The sequence below is a fragment of the Athene noctua genome, chromosome 6, assembly GCF_965140245.1.
Source record: "Athene noctua chromosome 6, bAthNoc1.hap1.1, whole genome shotgun sequence".
Lineage (NCBI taxonomy): Eukaryota > Metazoa > Chordata > Aves > Strigiformes > Strigidae > Athene > Athene noctua.
Window position 1 is genome coordinate 28453050 of NC_134042.1, and position 18857 is coordinate 28471906.

An 18857-nucleotide genomic window follows, 5' to 3' on the forward strand; every position below is an offset into this window, starting at 1 on the left:
GGCCCGGCAGCACGCCCGCCCGCAACGCTACAAACCCCGTCCTTCCTCGAGAAAGCAAGAGGAACAGGGAAAATTTTAAAAAAGCATAATATATAAAATATCGCAGACGGGAAGTGCAGTCCCCCGCGGGTGCGGGCAGGGGCCGGGGCAGGGGCCGCCGGCCCGGGCCACTCCCGGCCGCTCCGCTCCCTCTGATCTCTCTTGCAGTCTGCCGAGCACGTTTCGGTGTCGCTGCTCCCCCGGGCTCGCCCGCCGGTGCCACTGATGCTGAAGGGTAGCTCTGAAAAGCTTCACAAGTGTGTGCGGGGGGGGGGGGGGGGGAAAGAGGGCTTCGCCTCCCCACCCCCCTTCCTAATCCTTTCGGCAATCTCTTTTCCCCCTCTTCTTCCCCCCCCCCCCCCCCCGCCGAGGCACTCCCCAGTGCTGCCGCGGCTCTTCAGGCAACGCCGGGCACCGGAGGGCGGGCGGGGAGCGCTCCCCGCCGAAAGGCGCCTTCTCGCATGAGGCGCGGTCCAGCCCCTCCCGGGCGAGCGGCGCGGCTGCCGGCCCCGGGCACGGCCCCGCCGCGCCCCTGCCCCGCTCGGGGGCCGCCGCCGCCGCCGGACCTCCCTCCCTCCCACCCTGCTCCCTCCGAGCGCGGCCCCCTCCGGGGCGCCGCCGGCCGCCCCTCCCCGCCCCTCCCGGCCGCGGCATGGCCCGGGCGGCCGCGACCCCTTCGACGCGGCGGTGCCCCGCCGGCGGGCACGGCCATGCCCGGCCCGAGGCTCTTTGTTCCACTCCCGAGCGGCGGCGCCGGCCTTACACAAGCCCCGCGGCACCGGGCGCTGCCCCCCGGGGAACCGGCGCCGGGGCAGCGCCCGCCCGGCCGGGCGGGGCGGAGCGGCGGGGGGCTCCGGCCCGGCCCGGCCGCAGGAGGCGGGGAGGGCGGAGGCGCCCCGGGCGGAGGGGCGGGAGCCGGGCCGAGGCTGGGGAGCGGGGGCTCCGCCGCCCCGGGGGCTCAAAGCCCGCCGCCCCGGGGGAAAGTTTCCATGCGCGGAGGCGGCCCCCTCCCCTTCTCCGAGCGCCGGGGCCACCCCCCACGGGAGCCAGCCCCTGGCAGGCAGAAACGGGGCTCCGGGCTCCGAGGTGAAAGCTCGGGCTGTTCCCGAGCAGCGGGAGGAAGTTTCCATCACTCGAATTTAAGTCTTTACTCTTTGATCTGCTCAATTTGCAGCATCTTTTGTAGCCCCCAAAGCCCGTTAAGGATGCCGGTGTTGCTGATTGCTTCAGGCCTAGAGAGCATCTTTTCCAGGATCTCCACAGGCATCCATGAGTCTGTGAAGGAAACCACCAGGAAAATGATGATGAATTACTAGGCAAAGACACTGAAAAGAGGTTTTGCACCACACTCAGGAAAAGCGCCAGTGCAGGCACAGACCCCAGAAAGTGACACCAAGCAGGGAAAAATGAAGTTCAACATTTCTACAGCAGCCTAAACACAACCCTGCACCTCACCTGGGCCCATTTGTGCACCCACAGCTGAAAACAGGACCTGCACCTTCTTTTCAAATACTGACATCTGCTTTGTGCAAACTTAGGGCCAAGATGAATGGAAGGAAATGTTTAAAACAAGGCACAGACTGCAAGACAGATGTGAGGTCAAGAATCCCGTGTGAGATGGATCAAGAAGCCCTTTCAAACATCTCATTAGCAGCAGGACAGCACACAGCAGCCTGACACTCTACCAGCACCCAAGGGTAGCAGATTAACATGGGAGCAGAGCCAGCTTTAGCTAGCACAGAGCTACGGTGGGCACCTGCAGGAGTGCTGCAGTAACCTCTGACGACCTGTCCCTCCACAGCAGGAGCAGCTGCTCTTGCCTGTGCATCACGGCTGTTGCTGTACGATGGACCCGACACCGATAAGAGCTAAGCATCCATCTCACAGGCAAGAGCTTCCTGGCTCTGGAATCCAAGGCCTGAGGGGGACACTGATCTATCAGAGCCTCACTCAAAGAGGCTGTGGTTTTATCCTGCCATTCCAGTATGAAACTTGTGTTGGGTGGGGTTTTTCTGGGGAAGAGGGTTTGGTCTCCGTAACAGGGGAAAAGCCTCATTAGCATTAAGGGAAAAAAATCATCAGAATATAGATTTTTTTTTTAAAGTCTTTATTATGCAGAACATAGAATATATTTGAATGGATTTTTCTCCCAAGCATTTTTTTTCTCCAGTGTGGTGTTTTGGTTTTGTTTGTGTTTTTTTTGTTTTTTTTTTTTGTTTTTTTTTTTTTTAAACATGCATTGTTACCTTTTTAAAGCCAATGTACCATCTATTTATCTTTTCCCTGCCCACAAAGCATACAACTTCATGTTAATCCCGAGTGTAAAAAAAATTAGACATCTGGCATAAAATATTTTGGAGAGAGCCCATTTAAAAATTTTATCTAAAATGTCTTATCTACAAAAAAATTCAATATATATGTACATTATAGCAACACAGAGGCATAAGAATACAGTGCAATTTAAGACAAAGTGCTGTGACTTGGTAATTCTGCCCAGGGCTTGTGGAAATGTGGGCCACCATTGGCTTTGGGGCTGCTAGCCTAAAGCCTCAGGCTCCAAAGTTCCTCTGATGTCTCTCAAACTGGTCTGAAATTAATAATATTGGAAGGCTGGAGATGCATTTAGCTTAATATACCATTAGGGGGTAGCAGAAATACTGTCTGAACAAGATGAGATTTGGGGGGGGAAAAAAAAAAAGCACTTTACAGCCATCAAATGGTTTGGTGCATGTTTCACTTTGCCATGGGTATTTCTGGAACTGCACAAACCCTGGCATATTCAGGTGAGACCTGTTCACCTACTGTTGAGGAAATTAATTTGCTACCTGCCACTGCTTCTGAAGACCCTGACCCTCTCACTGATTCTCCCGCTTTCAGCAGTCCAGGGACAAGTTACCCATGCTTGCTACATAGGAACATCAGGGCAGAGACCTGCACTATTTTTGGCCTTCACATAGACACCTCTTCTGCTTCTTAAACAGCTGCTAGCCAGGGTCAAACACAAATTGAGCTGAACTTCTCCCTCCCAAGAAAACAGCAGTACACATTGCTTAAGAGCACATAGTATTCTTCCATGGGTTAAAATTCACTGCATTCTTCAAAGTCAGTTTTAATTTCAAGTCTTCATACCAACAGTCACAGTTTAAGGCCTTCAACTCACACTGCAGTCATCTCCTTCACCCATCCCCTTCTGGGGATGTAAACACAACAGCCCCAATGTCTGCACCAAATGCTTCTCTCTTTAGTGGAAGATAACGAACAATACTTCACACAAACACTTCACGGTTGTGCTCTAACTTCATGCCCGAATCCTTGAACAGGTGAACAACTGCAAGGCTGGAGATTTTTACAAGACTACAAGACACCACAATGGCATCTGAGCTGGGTTGATTTTTTTTTTTCTTCTCCTTTCTTTTAAAACCATGTTCAAGTTACACAGGTTGAATGATGGGTGCTTTTCCCAAACAGTGGTCCAGTGCCACCCAGATGTCAGGTCCAGCACCAAAGTCAGCGATGCACCTGCTGAGGGGTCATCCCAGGCACTCCTAGATAGCTCCGTGCTTCACTAGTGTCAGAACAGACCAGACCACAAATACCTCAGATCTCTGTGCAGAAGGTGCCACCCACACAGATCCCATAATGCTTGAGACTTTCACGGGCTGATAAAAAATAATATATACTGTATATATTTTGATTGAACACTGTATATTGGGATAAATCTCTACAAGTTTCCTTCTCTGTAATGTAGCAACAGAACTCATGCACAGTGTTCCAGATCCAGTGCTGCAAGGTGTTCTCTTCAATGAAATGGAAAGCTCATGCTCACAGCTTTCCTCCAACCTTTCCTATGAGCTGCCTGAACGGATAACATGGCTCCTGGATGAGTAAACAGCTATAAGCCAAATACTTTTCAGAGGAAAAGAAATTAGAATTTGCACAGAAGGAGAGGAAGTATTTACTTGGTGTGGAAAAGTTTTAGAGGAGCATCCCTTTGGGCTCTGAAAGCTCCATTCCTGTCTTAGGGATGCTTGTTCAAGTACACATGTACAGCTGAGAATAAAGTGATGGCTGACTGCTCCTTTTCTCCGTCTCTGCTATATCACTCCTCCATCCACGCAGAACAGGGCTGGGTCACTGATTTCACAGGCACACTTCCCATTCCTGCTCTGTGTGAAGGTGCAGCTCTGTCAGTGGGTACCAGTTCTGCATTCTTACAAGGGAAGAGCAAGAGAAGGATGGGTGATGCAATTCCTTCACTGAATGACTTCATCACGGTAAGATGTTCAGTCAATTCACTCCTGACTCTGCCTAAAGCAGAAGCATGCTATACCAGTAACCCAAGAAGCAGAATAGCTCTTTAAGGATGCTACTTAGATAGGAAAAAATCCAGAAACTAAACAAAGAGTTAAATATACTATATACACAAACACTATACAGAAGTTTGTGTCTTGCATTAAAAAAAAAGCAAGCCCTGAATATTTTGACACAAAAAACCCTTGGGTTTCTTCTCTGCCAAAGAACTAAAGAAAGATTATGAATCAGGCTCCTTAAGACAAAGGTCTACTTGGGAAGGCCAGTTTCTAACAAGAAGCAGATCTCTCACTCTACTGATGCTCAGTAATAGGAGCTTCTCAATTTTCTTAAAAGAATATGGCCATCAGCCTTGAAAATTATAATGCTTCTTCACAGAACAGAGGCAGAAATCTTGCTTGCTAAGCTCTTCAGAGAGCTACTAGGAAGGTAAGTATTGTCTATTTGTAAGTTTAGCCAAGGTACAGCACTGGGCAAAATCCTTTGTTCTAAAGCAGCCTTCATTTTCTTTTGAATTTTACATCTCTTAAGAAATACCAGGAGTCATTTTCAATTAGACTGTCTCAGAAAAGTTGGCAGGGACTATAGCCTATTTCTTAAGCAGCTTTTCTCCCTTTGTGATCTCTAAAGATTGGTTCTTTCATTCACTTCTACTGCCTGGACAAAAAGGAGACATGTATCTGGTCAGTACAAAGTATCAAAGCAGCAATCTACCCTACACACACTGTGACAGCACACGTGCAGTAGGTTTGCCTAGTACAAACCAGTAGTGGTCTGCTGCTCCTTAGGCTGTGGGAGTGGAGTCTTTCAGCAGATGTGACAAGATTTTCCTGCCTTTCATGCTCAGTGAATTACTGACTTAGAAGTATGAAATCTTGGACTTGTAACTTCTTTCTTTTTCAGAAACAGTTTCAACAGGTACCAGACTTCGGCAAAACGGGTTCCCTTGAATAAAAGGCTTGGGGGGTGGGGGGGGAAGTTGCTTCCCAAGAAGGATACAGCAGGAATGAAATGTAACCAAGCAGCTTGCAAATGCTACTGAATGCCTGAATGATTTTTGAAATGTCTTTGCAACCCAGAATTCAAAGTCATATGTAGACAGCGTGACACAGCAGAAAGATATTAAATGGCAGAAGTTTAGCATGAATGCTATTTCCTCAGCAAGTGCAACTGGAATCCCAATGGGGACCAGTAATTTTCAAACACAATTTCAGAAGTGTTATGAAGGAGTTATCTGAATTACTGAGATTTATCCAGATGTTTTTATCCTTTCTAAAGACAAGCTGCCCTAAAAGTGAATCCCAGACACAAGATTAAGACTCGAGACTTGTAGAATCTACGATAACCCACTTCTAACTTAATACATCAGTTTTCAAACTGACTTGACCACACAGCAGACACAAGCACACTGTACATCCGGGAATGCTCAAAACAGCTCCCTAATGACGTGTGCCTATGCTTTCGAGTTGGTTGGTTTTGTCTGATCTTAAACCATTCAATGATCAAGTCAACAGGACTAAGGCTGGAGTCAGGGCTTCCTGCACTAACTTCCCATTGTTCCCTACTACAATTCAGAAAGAAAAAAACCCAGTAATTCTTTGAGGTAAAACTTCTTGAAGTCAGAAATCAGGTCATCTGCTGGAATGTCAGAGCTAGTCCTGGGCAGAATGCAGGCAAGAAAGTAAGATCATGTAATTACAATTTACTCTGTGGCTGAACAAATTAGACTACTCCATAGCTATCAAAGTTCCACATACAGGTGGACTTTGTGGTCTGTGCACACACTTTGCTCCAGAAAGCAGGTAAATCAACATTAGTGGACTAAGAAACAGTTATCTGGACCTATTTTGAAACAGTCAATTTTAGTTCTTCTCATCTAATTTAATTTCTGAAATGCAATGGTAAAAAACGGAACCAGTGTTTTGAAGTTCTGCTACATTAAAATGGAACATGATCTATAAACACACAGAGATAGATGTTCTATAAACCAGAAGCTAATTCTGCTTTAAATCACCAGATGTATTTGCAGAACCTCTGGTTCCAGTGACCAAAGTGCTCCTTCCCTATTAGTTAAAGAGTGAACATAAAAGAACTTTTTTTTTTTTCAGCACCAGGCAAATAGATTTGAGCTAAAGCACTCTGCTTTAGCATTACTATGAAGGATCTGTTTAAAAAGTTGTCACCTGCAGAAAGCATCATGCTAACCCAACTGACACTATGTTAAAGTTTCACTGTCTTTGCAAAAAACCTTTATATCCAAGGTATAAAATACAGAAACAAACTTATACTGCAACTGACTCCTGTTATATAATTTTTGGTACCTCTTCAATGGTCAATTTTGTTAGCTGAAAGAATTCAAGATGCAATGACTAAGTAGCAGATCATCTCTAAGGTGTGCTAGAGCAAAGGTGTCTATTTTAAACTTTGATCAGAGTAAGACAGCATGGAACGTGCAAATAAAGATTTCAAACAACTTGCTCAGTGAACATTAATTTGATCTCATGGTAACAGAAATGAAAAGAATTAACTAAATACAACTGTGAGGACATTCTCTCTTCAGGGAAAGCCTACACAGCTCCCAACTGAGACTTTGTTGGCTAGCTGAAATGTAATGTATAATACAAGATCCAAGCTGTCTATGCTCTTTGTATAAAAGCCTTGCATAACAAGGCCGAAGAACAACACCTCATATATGACAAGAAACAGTGAATTAGCATGACAAAAGGCAGCAATCTGTCTTTCACAGGTCTGCAGGAAATAAGTTCTAACAGTCATCCATGGTATAGGCCTGCTTATTGAGGGGTTCTGGTTATAATAAGCACAAGGCCTGCTATGGTTTACTTAATCCCAAAAGCCCCCTTCTAGAATTTAGCAGTGACTTGTTCATGGTTTTATGATAGCTCTAAAGCAAGAGAAGTTAACCTGAAGGTGAGAAAGCAACATACACTAAAGCCACTTTTTTTTTTTTTTTAAGAAGAAGTATGTCAGAAGGAAGACAACATAGTCCATTTAAAAAAAACCAAAACAAAAAAAAAAACCAACAACAAACCACCCCTCTCCATCACTTACCCCGTATCAAGAGGACAATTAGTATCAAAACCAGGAGACAGTCTGGTATCCATACTGGGAAGGAAAAGAGGCTAGAGTCCCAGAAGTCCTTCTGCCTGTGGCTTACAAAACTAAATAATGTTTGGGAACAATGGTCCTGTCAGTGACATGTCAACAACACATTTATTTTAAAAAGGCTAAATTCAAGTTTTAAACACAAGTAACTGCAAAAGAAAAAAAAAAACCAAAACTTTGGTTGATTATCTATCTTGTTAAATATGTCAAAGTTATCAATCAACAGTTTCTCTAGGAAGTCTCCAAGAACAGACAGGTCAGCTCACTCCTTACTGTGAAGGTCAGACACCTAGCAGTGACACTGGAAATGCTGCCATGCCAGCGTCACACATGCTCACATCATTTCAGCCAGCATTTGGGAAGCTAATAGTGCACACAAAGTCTGAGCTGATCAGCCACAGCCAACTCGGGTTGCTGTGAACTCATTGAGACAAATAAATTAAAAAAGCAACAAGGAAAAATAAAGCCAAGCACCTCTAGGGCCAGACCCCGAAGACACAGGAATCAAAGCTTTTTCTCCTCTCCCTATTTACAAAATGCCATTTAGAGCCACTTCAGTATTGTGAGGAAATGTCTTTTATGCTAAGCAGTCATAAGTGTGCTGTTCATGGACGCTGCGGCCTGCGTGCCACCGAGTGTCCCGTGGGGTGTGTCCCTCCCACCAAGGCACATGGAGGGAGTTCAGTCTTCTGTTTCTTCATATGTTGTCTCATCAAATGGCCGGTCCAAGAGAGGTACCAATCGGTGACGGGAATATTTCAGTTGCAAAAGATCCCCAACTTCATTGATTTCTTTTAAAGCCTGAGAAAGAGACACATGAAAGCAAGTTATCAGCACATCTTCCTTTTTGCATGCCTGCAGACTACTCTGACAGCCATTTTACTTGAGATTTTACTGTGCTAGAAGTCTGTTGCTTCAGAGGCGCATAGGATCTGGTTTTGATTTTAGCATTTGGAAGTCTCAAGACCAAGTCAGCAACACTGGTCACTTAACCAAGAGTGACTCTGCACCCACCTGACTACTTTCCTTCCAAGGCAGGATCATAACATCCAGCAGTACTAACTCAAATTTCACAATCGTCCCCAAAAAAGCCATGACTATTCATAGACAGAAAAACCAAGAAGTGTTCTTGGAGGTAATAAAGCTAAAGCAGAAAAAAAAATATGTGCATGGAGGTTTGACTCCTCTTTATGTATCATTCAGTATGAAAATGTGTGTTAGTATACCATCTCTGACCTACTGTATTTTTTAAATTGCAAGATAATGAAAGGCAAACTGCAATATTGTACTAACAAATTCTATTAATGCATTTGTTATATTTACATTTATTAATTTGCATTGTCCATATATTACTAGAGATGAAAGCTCTGTATTGTAAACAACATCGCATGGGAGATTTTTGCCAGCCAATCCAAGGAATTTTAAAAAGTTATTCTGGGTACGATCCCAAGCATTTTCTCCCTAGAAAGCAAGTCCCACTGACTGAGGTTGCCATAAAGGCAACACTTGGGCAACTGATGGCCTAAAACACCATTAGCCAACCCACAAAAGCTTTCACTGTTTTGACCTGAGTGCAAACGTTATGAAGTTTACCAGAGATCAAACATCTGCTAGCATAAGAAATGAGGAAAGTCCCGGCTCAGTTAATCATACTTTCTTTATGTTGCAATCTCTTTGATAAGATACTGGTTCACAACAGGGTTTGTTAAATGCCAAACCCTAAACTTCAATTAATTTCTCTACAGAACACTCCTGGAACAAGGTACAAAATTAACAGTTGCTGCAGAGAAACCTGTAACCGTATGTGATGCTCATTATCTTATATAGGCAAGTGACAAATCAGTTCAGAAGATGATTTCCAAATCCAATGTGATTTTTGAACTCAAAGGCTGGCATTCTGCACTCCCTTGAACTATAAACTTATTCAAATAGGTACACTCAGCATTCCTTCAGAATGCCACTTATTCAACATTAATGCTCCAATTTTAACATGTTCTGGATCAAATGCCTGTCTCTTGAGACTAGCTGACAGACAGAGGTTAATATCCCTACATGTTTTTCCTTCCTGGATAGATAGTTCAAGTTTTTGGTTTTTTTAAACAATGGTCCTTCATGCGTGTTATATCTGGCAGCACAAACCTCTCTACTCTTAAAATCTGGGTGAGTGACAAAGCCAGAAGTTGGACCTGGGTAAAAACAAAACAAAAAAACTGTGGGCACAGTTTGCCAGAGCTTTAAGTAAAGAACCCATATGGAAACAATTTAAGGTTGAATTTCTGTTGAAAGAGTCTGTTAACTGTTATTCTTGAATGCAGATTTAGGATTTTATTAATTTAAAACAAAAAGGACCATGTGACCAGTAAAGACTACAAAGGAAATGGCATTGGTGAACTCTGACTTCAGGAGAGTGTAATATATTTTCATCACTAAAAAGAAAGCACCAGCCCACAGGGATGCAGGTTATGAGGGACTTCACTCTGATCCTGAGCCAAATATTTTCAGGCAAGGAAGTTCTATTTACGTAAAACAGTTAAAATTGTAACTGAGAACTGTTCCCCATCATGTGGGTTTATTTAGTAAGAACAAGAGAGCATTACAAATATCAGCATTTACAAGACAAGCTTCTCTTACCCATGCTCCAAACCTGGATAAACTTTGTTTAGAAAAAATGCTCTAACAGCCCTAGTTTGCATCCATGCAGCACACACAGATGTCTCTTAAGTTCTCCTCTCTGTTACTGACTTGAAGAAGCTCTCTGCCAGCTCTCTCTAAGTCTATTCATTTCAGGTTTTTTTTTCTCCTGGATACTGTTGCCACAGTTCAGCAGGGGAATCAGATCTGAGGGTTGCCTTAATGATTAGCTGCCTGAAATCAATCCCCTTTCATTGCATCACAAGAAAACACAACACAAAGTCACTGACACAAAGGCTTGCTCCTTATTAACTCCTCTTGCCAGTGTTCTGGGTTCAGAGCATGCAGCTGTTTTAAACCTTGAAGTGGATTACACTAACTTGGAACAAAGCCTCCACATACTGAGCTAAATCAGGATTTCTTCATTCACTTCAAAATTCACACCTCATTTTGTCCCAGATTAATTTTCTTAGGCAGACAAGCCCTTATATATTAAACAAGCATTTCCTTGATTCAGAGCATTCAGCACCTACAGATGTACTCTAGAAATGAGTCTTTAGAGTTAAATTCACAAAACTTGAAACATTTTCTGGAAAACTGAAAGACTCGTAAGTGAATTGACAGGAAAAGAGCTTTTTTTTAAGCAGAGTAATAAAAGTTACAGATTGGTTTTGGAAGACAGCAAATATAGTACTTATATAGACCCTGCAAAAGCAGCTTGTTATGGTAAAAACTTCAGCTAGTCACTAAGAGAGAAGACCAAGAATCCAATCAACAGCAAGGCTTCACGACTGCTCAGGTAGTGTCAGCACATTTGAGTTTGCATGGTTTCAGTTGTAGCTCAGTTTGCAGTAATATGGTAATATGATTTGAGACTTCAGTTTTCTTTCTTTCCCCTCTTCCCATCTCCTTCCAATGCAACCCTCTATGTCCACCTGGCCAGAAGTTACTGCTTCTCCATTCATGTCAATGTGCTCAGTACTATTACCATGCTCTGAGCCAAGTCCTTGATACTATTCATTTGGAGGGGGGGGGGGGGGAGAAAGGGAAGGAGAGGGCCTTGTCCAAACATACTGTTTCAGAATTTTTATTTGTAACAGAAACAACTGAATTGGGATAATTATGGGAAGAGTAGCAGGACAAGTAGCTGGGAAGTAACTCCTTAAGCAATCTGCTGTTATAGAGTCAGGGCAGAATCTCTCAGGTCTTACAAGGCAGAAACAACTCAGAAGCAGCAAGTACAGCACCACAGATACACGGCAGGTTGCTTAACTGATAAAGAATGACACTAAATATAAATTACTAAGCTGCACACACCACCCACCACCTTACTATTTTTCCTAACAAAACCAAAATTTTAAAAAGAGCTATTTTCAGCTGTTGATTCGAAAGTTGTGTGGCAGTGAAGTGTGAAAAGTTGGCGCTTTTTTTCTCCAAGCAATTAGTAATTATGTGTTTATATGTCACATTTACTGTTTATGTACTGAAGTGTTACCACCTCATCATATCTGGACACTGTGCATGATTTCCCTTTCATAATTCCATGATAACTACTCCCAATCACCTTCTTGCCTATAAAATGTTTGAAAATAGTTTCAAGGATTTTTTTTTTTTTCTCCATCATCTTCCCAAGGATCAAGGTGAGGCTTCTCAACCTGCAGTTCCACACTTCTTGCCCTTCTTGAAGTCAGTGGTTACATGTGCTTTCTTCCAATCCTTAGGAACCTCTCCCAGTCACCATGACTTTCTAAAGATGATAATCAAGAGTGGCCTTGCAGTGACAGCCAGCTCCCTCAATACTTGTGGGTGCATCCTATCAGGTCCCAGACTTGTGTATGTACACTTTGTTTAAAAGTTCCCTTATTTGATCCTCCTTCACACCAAGGGTAAGTTGTCTTTGCTCCATATTTTTCCACTGACCTCATGGGCCCAGGATTACTGAAGGCAAGACTCATCAGTAAAGACTGAGGCAACAAAGGCACTGAGTACCTGGGCCTCATGCATGGCCTACCTGATCTCTACGTCATTCAGCAGCAGCCTCACATTTTTTCTGCTCTTCCTTCTGCTACTAATATCTCCTCAAAAGCCCTGCCTGCTGCATTTCATGTCCTTTGATAGACTCAGTTCCACGCGGACTTTGGCTTTCCTGACTCCATCCCTGCACACTCAGCACTGTCTATAACTCCTGGATCACCTGTCCCTGCTTGCACCTCTTACATGCTTCCATTTTATGTTTTTGTTGGTTTGTTCACCTGTGAAGGCTTCCCACTACATTTTCACTCCTGTAGGTCAGGATGGGGGAAAAAAAAGGAAAAAAAAAAAAAAAATCAACCAGCTGTCCTGGACACCTCCTCTCTTCGGGACCTCATCCTATGGGATTCTTTCAAGCAGGTCTCTGAACAAGACAGAGTCTACTCTCCTGAAGTCCAAGGTCATGACTCAACCTAGCTTAGGTTCTAAGTCACAGAACAGCAAAGGGGAGAAAAAAATACAATGGAGAACTTTGACAGAGCCTAAGACAGCCCATGTACATGTCCATCAAAGACTATTCAGAAGACTCAAAAATGAATGTAGTTACCACCCACACCAAAACATAATAAGGATAGTCAGGCTTATTCATATAATCCTTTTTCACCTATATTAGTCAGAGATTAACTTTCAACTTTAATTTTTAAGGCAGCATCTCCTAATTGTAATGCAGGCCTCCTTAGAGGGGACCTTCATTCCCGCTGGAACATGCTTAGTGCAGGCAGGAGTCATTGCACATGACACAGACTCGTTTAGGACAGGATCATTTAAGATACAGTGCTCTGAAGCTGTAAACAAAAAATGGAATAGTGATCTTTGGAATAAAAGTTCTCACTGGTAATCATGTGCTGAGGTTTGCACTTGTTTTTGAGAAGAATATAAATGTTTTGGAGGTTCCCAGGCTTTCTTCTTCCCTTCCCTTCTGCATCTAGAAGCAGCAGAATTTTTTCCTTCTAAAAGTTTCAGTGGAAGGTAGAGACTCTTAAGAGGGGAAAAAGCATTTGTCCCAGAGGAATGAGACTTTCTCTCATAATAGGAAAAGAAAGTCCCGGAGGTTTACTGTAGACAGCCATTCTGCACTGTTGAAGCAAGGAAAGAGATGGCGCCATCGCCAGCTCTACTACACAAGGCTTTGAACATTAGGTTCAACTAGTTTGTGTACCAAACACTGAACCAGTCCACAACAAATAGACAATTGTTGTATCTGTTTATAGAAGGCACAAGAAGAAGGAAGACAAGATGAAACACTTACCGTATCAAGCATCTCTTTGGTATGAGCTGCAGATAAACAGAATCTGGCTCTGGACTCGATGATGGGGGTGGCAGGGAAGCCCACAACCACAACACCGATGTTCCGTTTCAGCATCTCACGCCCAAATGCACTGACAGAAAGAACAAGAAAGATTGTCAGAATGATACCAGTGGAGGCAGAGCAACAGTAGCATGAAGGTCTCAGTATGTTAACGCGTGCAGACCTTTGTTGAAGCAAGCCTGTAAGACCACAAATTGGAGCTGCCAGTGCTTTCTTTTAGAGGCAGAATGCCTGTTCACAAAAGCCTTTTTTTAATTCAATCCCAAGGTGGTCCTCCTCAAAAGGTTTCACTGTATTAAGTTCTAACAAAGCTGAAAGATTATATGTGGCAGAGGCTGGTCTTTTAGCAGGCTGTTTCTAAGTGGATTTGTAACCTAAGCTTGGAAATCTTTCTGAGAGGAAACAGGGATTTTTGACTCAGAAGTTTGACTACACAAGGAATGCCCCATGCTGCGATACCCCAAAGCAGATTCTTCTGCAGTTTCAAGACGGTTTGTTTTCACCAATTTAATTCAATTAAAGTACATTATGGTGTCACAAAATGTAACACTTTCTAAGTGCCCATCATGGGAACCACAGAATTGCCACAGTAAATCGAGATCATCTAATCTGATACCAAGTATTTTTAAGGAAGGTGCAAAAACCTCATACAACTGACACATAGTATCTTCAACAAAACAATGGGGATTAAAGAAATCAGTAGCTGTGACTTATGTGATGAGAGGCACGAAGATCTAGATCCTTTCTGGAATGGCAGTGCAATTGTGGGGCCACAGGAAACGGTTAATCCTTTTTGAAATGACTTTGTCTTGAGAAGTAGCAATGAACTTAAGAGGCTTATAAGAACACATAAAAATAATATCCATTTATTAGTTTTTTTTTTAATTTTCTGCATATTACTTCTGCTATGTGCTGGTTTTGGCTGTGATAGAGTTAATTTTCTTCACAGTAGCTACTAGGGGGCTATGTTTTGGATTTGAACTGAAAACAGTGTTGATAATGTAGAGATGTTTCTGTTACCACTAAGCAGTGCTTACACGGAGCCAAGGCCTTTTCTGCTTCTCCCACCACCCCACCAGCGAGGAGGCTGGGGGTGCACAAGAAGTTGGGAGGGGACACAGCCGGGACAGCTGACCCCAACTGCCCAAAGGGATATCCCAGACCATGTGATGTCGTGCTCAGCATATAAAGCTGGGGGGAAGGAGGCAGCACTGGGGGTGTTCAGAGTGATGGCATTTGTCTTCCCAAGTAACTGTTATGCATGATGGAGCCCTGCTTTCCTGGAGATGGCTGAGCACCTGCCTGCAGATGGGAAGTGGTGAATGAATTCCTTATTTTGCTTTGCTTCTGCACACAGCTTTTGCCTTTCCCATTAAACTGTCTTTATTTCAACCCATGAGTTTTCTCACTTTTACTCTTCTGATTCTCTCCCCCATCCCACCAGGGTGGAATGAGCGAGTAGCTGTGTGGTGCTTAGTTACTGGCTGGGGTTAAATCACAACATGCTACAACTATTTTCCTTATAAATAGGTGCACCTTGATACACTTTATTTTGTATCCATTTAGTACTCTCAAACTATTTTAAAAACAGACTACAAAAGACAAAGAAAGGATGAAATAGACCTGATGTAGATCCTAAGGGTCAACACTCAGAGATCTGTGTTCTTGCTCATTTTTTTAATTTACTGGCCTAACTGCTCAGCTAACAAACATTTCCATGAACATTTCCAGTGAAAAGATTTTACTAACTGGTAGAGCAGCTGGGTGGTAGAAACAGCAGGCCTCTGTGTGCTGGATGGTGCACACTGCAGACTCTACACCACCGATAAAGGTTACAGGCCTTTTAAATTTGGTTATACTGAAAAGGGTGAAGGAAGACTATCTAGCTTCATACAAAGTTCTGGAAAATGTTTGTTCCCTCACAGAGCCACAGTACTTAGACTGAACCTAATTGAGCTAGAAGAGCACTAGAGATGTTCCGTATGGCTTAAAACGAAGCTGTGCTTTCCAAATTTGAAAGTGCTGGTTGAGCACTACATTATGCACGGACACTGAAAAGCAGCTATCAAAACCAAGTTGCCCTTGAAATCAGGCTTTTATGTTGCACAAATTTTTAATATATACATTATATCCTGCTTGCAGAATTTTAGACTTAATTATCCACACAGAAGCCCACAAGTTCTTAAGCATTTATGAAGCTATGTGTTACAGTTCTACTAGTATTTACAGTAACAATACCTGAGCTATTAAATCCACACATCTTAAAATTAACTTGGGATTCATCAAATACAGGCTGCTGTGTCTCACCATGTCCCACCAGCCTGCTTTTTCTTTTTTTTTTAAATTTTCAGAGTTCATCTGTGGAAATGTTGGCTGATTCTGATACAGGAGCTGGTTGAAAGATTCCTCCAGTGGCTTTTAATATTAATGTGCTTCTCTTCAGCATACATATACACTTTACATATAAGTAAAATGAAATAAACACCAAGTTTTATAACACAGCATGTAGTGGTAAAATTGCTTCCCTGAAGTTATTTCTTGCTGCCACAAGCTACAAGCCTTGATTTTCTCAAGATCACTTATAGGAAGTTTCCATGTTTTATAAGACTCAGTAATGATCATAAAAGCAAAAAAATCAAACCAGTCTTTTCTTATATTTAGAAAAGTATTAATATTCTTGTACTATCCTAGCTTCAAAGAAGAGGGATGAGAAGTTATCCTGTTAAACCTACCCAATTTTTGCTGGCATGTACAGCATCAGAGGCACAACAGGGGAATCTTCATTTCCATAGATGATAAAGCCCATCTCTTTCAGTCGTCTCCTGAAATATCTTGTGTTCTCTGCTAGCTGCTGCACACGTGCTTTCCCTAGAAAAGAAATTAAGATATGACTGTGAACACAATAGTGATAAGTTACATGCATAACTGCAACACAAGACCTCTAGGTCAAGTACAAATATGAATGTACCACTTGTGCTTATGAAAGTGTTAAAATTAAATACAAATTAGAAGTTGCAGTCTTTCTCCCTCATGTAATCAAGATTAATCACTCATTTCCTGATAAGGCTATAGCCAAATGGACTAAGACAAGCACAATCATCAAGTCCAAACACTCCCTGTTTATTCCATATCAGGTTTTTAATCAAGTACCACCTGGCAAAACAAGGCAGTTACCTACTTTTAAACAAGATTCAGAATTTGCTCAGAATTTCCTGGTATCTGCATCTTGAGAAGTTTGCTTATACTTTGAATAATTAATAGAAACCTACTGAATCAGCTGGGGCTGTTTGCCATGTTTTATCCTGCTTGTCTGTATTAATGGAAAGTACTACTTTTCTCCTTAGACCTGCTTGTTGAACTGATCATGTGGCTACTCCTTAACCTTTTTCAGTTAAAATAAGCTGCGTTTAAATTAAATTGATTAATTCTGACAATCCAGCTCACTTTGCGTAAGCAGCAGCAGCCAATTTATAATGTATTCAGCCAATTCTGTATGGATTTTTTTTGACATTTGTCAAAATTACCATACAAGACATTAGACAGCTAGTATAATTTAAGTATTTCAGTTACTCAGATATGCACAGGACAACCTATTTATCAGTTAATTAAATTGTAGCCTAGCACAGTGTACTAGGTTTCTGCATTGCCTAGAAAAAGTTTCAACCATCTCACCTAAGCAGATGATAATGCATTTCTGGTGAATGAATAATCTAATGTGCTTAAGAGATTGAGCATGATGCCATTCATGAGACTATAATAAGTAACATTTATAATTACTTGTTTCTGGTCCACAGAGTATATTTCTGGATAATTGATTATCCAAACACTGACTTCACCAGATTGGCGATTCGTATACTGAAGCATTAAATCTACAGCAGTGCAGATCTATGCCACATAGTGAAGTTGGCTGCTAGATATTAATCATCTTCCTTTAAAGTTGTAGATAACAAGGTGATTAACTAAAAGGAACACCAGGTCTCAAAGAAACATCCAACACCCACATAGCTCTGCTCCAGGTCAGAACAAATGTAATTCAGAACCTATATAGTTTTTGTAGCCAAAAGTATCACACATTCCACCCACAACCACGCAATCAAAGGCAAAATTCCAGAGGTAAAGCATGAGAAAAAAGGATGAAACCTGTTAAGCTTGCAAAACTTGGCCTATCATTAGTGGGTAGGAGCTGGTATTTTTAACAGCATTCACTGCCATTTAAGACATCTCTTCTCCTCCACTAACTTAATCTTTTCTCCCCCAGAGTTTCTGCTTACCCCCAAAAGCAGTAAGATTTCAGTAAAATACAATGGCATCTTGTGCTTATGAAACTCACTTTTTTCATTGGCTCACATCAGATCAGACCCTCTAGTAGGGACCCAGCTTTCTCTTGTGGTTCTCTGAATCAGTTATTTGGTTTTTTAAAATACCCAAGACTGCCAAGTGAAGGTGAAAAAGAAACCCCAACAAAATAAAAAGAAACAGGTCTGCTACGAGATACTACAGGTACTGGGCCAAAAGCCACTACTTGCATTTCTAACATTGAGACAAACAATAAAAACACAGCTGTCCAGAACAATCTACATGCAGAAAAAAGCAACTATGATACCTTCCAAGAAAGCTGCATCTGCCTTTCTCCTATACAGATGTGCACAACTTCTAACAACATCTTAAATCAGTGATGTACAATCCCATCAAAATACACATGAGATTTCACCACTATGAGAGTAGTAAGTTAACGTACACAGCTGGATACAACTCCTGTGATCAGCCCCTCTTACAAACCAGGAATACAGCTTCTCCCATATATGCATTCTCTCCATGCTCCCATAAAGCAATGTGTTTACGGTGCTTCAAGCAGAAGGAAGGTAAGCACCTTTATAGTTTTCCCCTCTACACATTCACCCTCTTTTCCAAGTTGTTGGGAGCCTTCCAGGCTAAAGATTAAAGAGCAACCTTAATTTGTAGTTGGCAATTGCTTCACAGTCCTCCTTAAACTCTTTCCCATAAAAGTAGTTTATGATTCTAGATTTGTCCTTACAAATTGAAGAGTGCTTTGAGATGTAAACAAGTTTCATGTGCAAGTCTTTCAGTTTTCAGTTCTCTACAGAGATGTAATCACCTACTACAGCAACTGACAGATTTGGAAGACACTTGCCTTTTTCAGATCTGCGGGTCTCAAAAGCCTGTCAGCTTTTACTTTGCTCCAGAACCATCAGTCTAATAATGAAATTATTACCTCACTAAAAACTTGTCACCCAATATTACCAAGAACTTGAAAACATATTTAGTGGTGTCTTATCACGACCCACCATGTGTCATTGCCATCTTCTGAAGTTGTGGTAAAGCAAAGCACCAGGAATCGAACAAGAACTGGGCACAGGTTCTTTGCCTCCACTTCCCTTTCTTCCTGCATCCT

General features: G+C 42.5%; 1 protein-coding gene across 1 annotated transcript in view; it reads right to left on the reverse strand.

The window, feature by feature from the left end:
* Positions 1 to 7553: 7553 nt before the first annotated feature.
* The window catches only part of SPTLC2 (serine palmitoyltransferase long chain base subunit 2), a 72090-nt gene continuing 60786 nt past the window's right edge, over positions 7554 to 18857 (reverse strand). The window contains exons 10-12 of the mRNA XM_074910025.1: positions 16177 to 16312; positions 13385 to 13514; positions 7554 to 8274 (exon numbers count right to left, since the gene is read on the reverse strand). Of these exons, the coding sequence (XP_074766126.1) occupies positions 8155 to 8274; positions 13385 to 13514; positions 16177 to 16312 (386 nt within the window). The 3' untranslated portion in view covers positions 7554 to 8154. The remainder of the gene's footprint in view (positions 8275 to 13384; positions 13515 to 16176; positions 16313 to 18857) is intronic.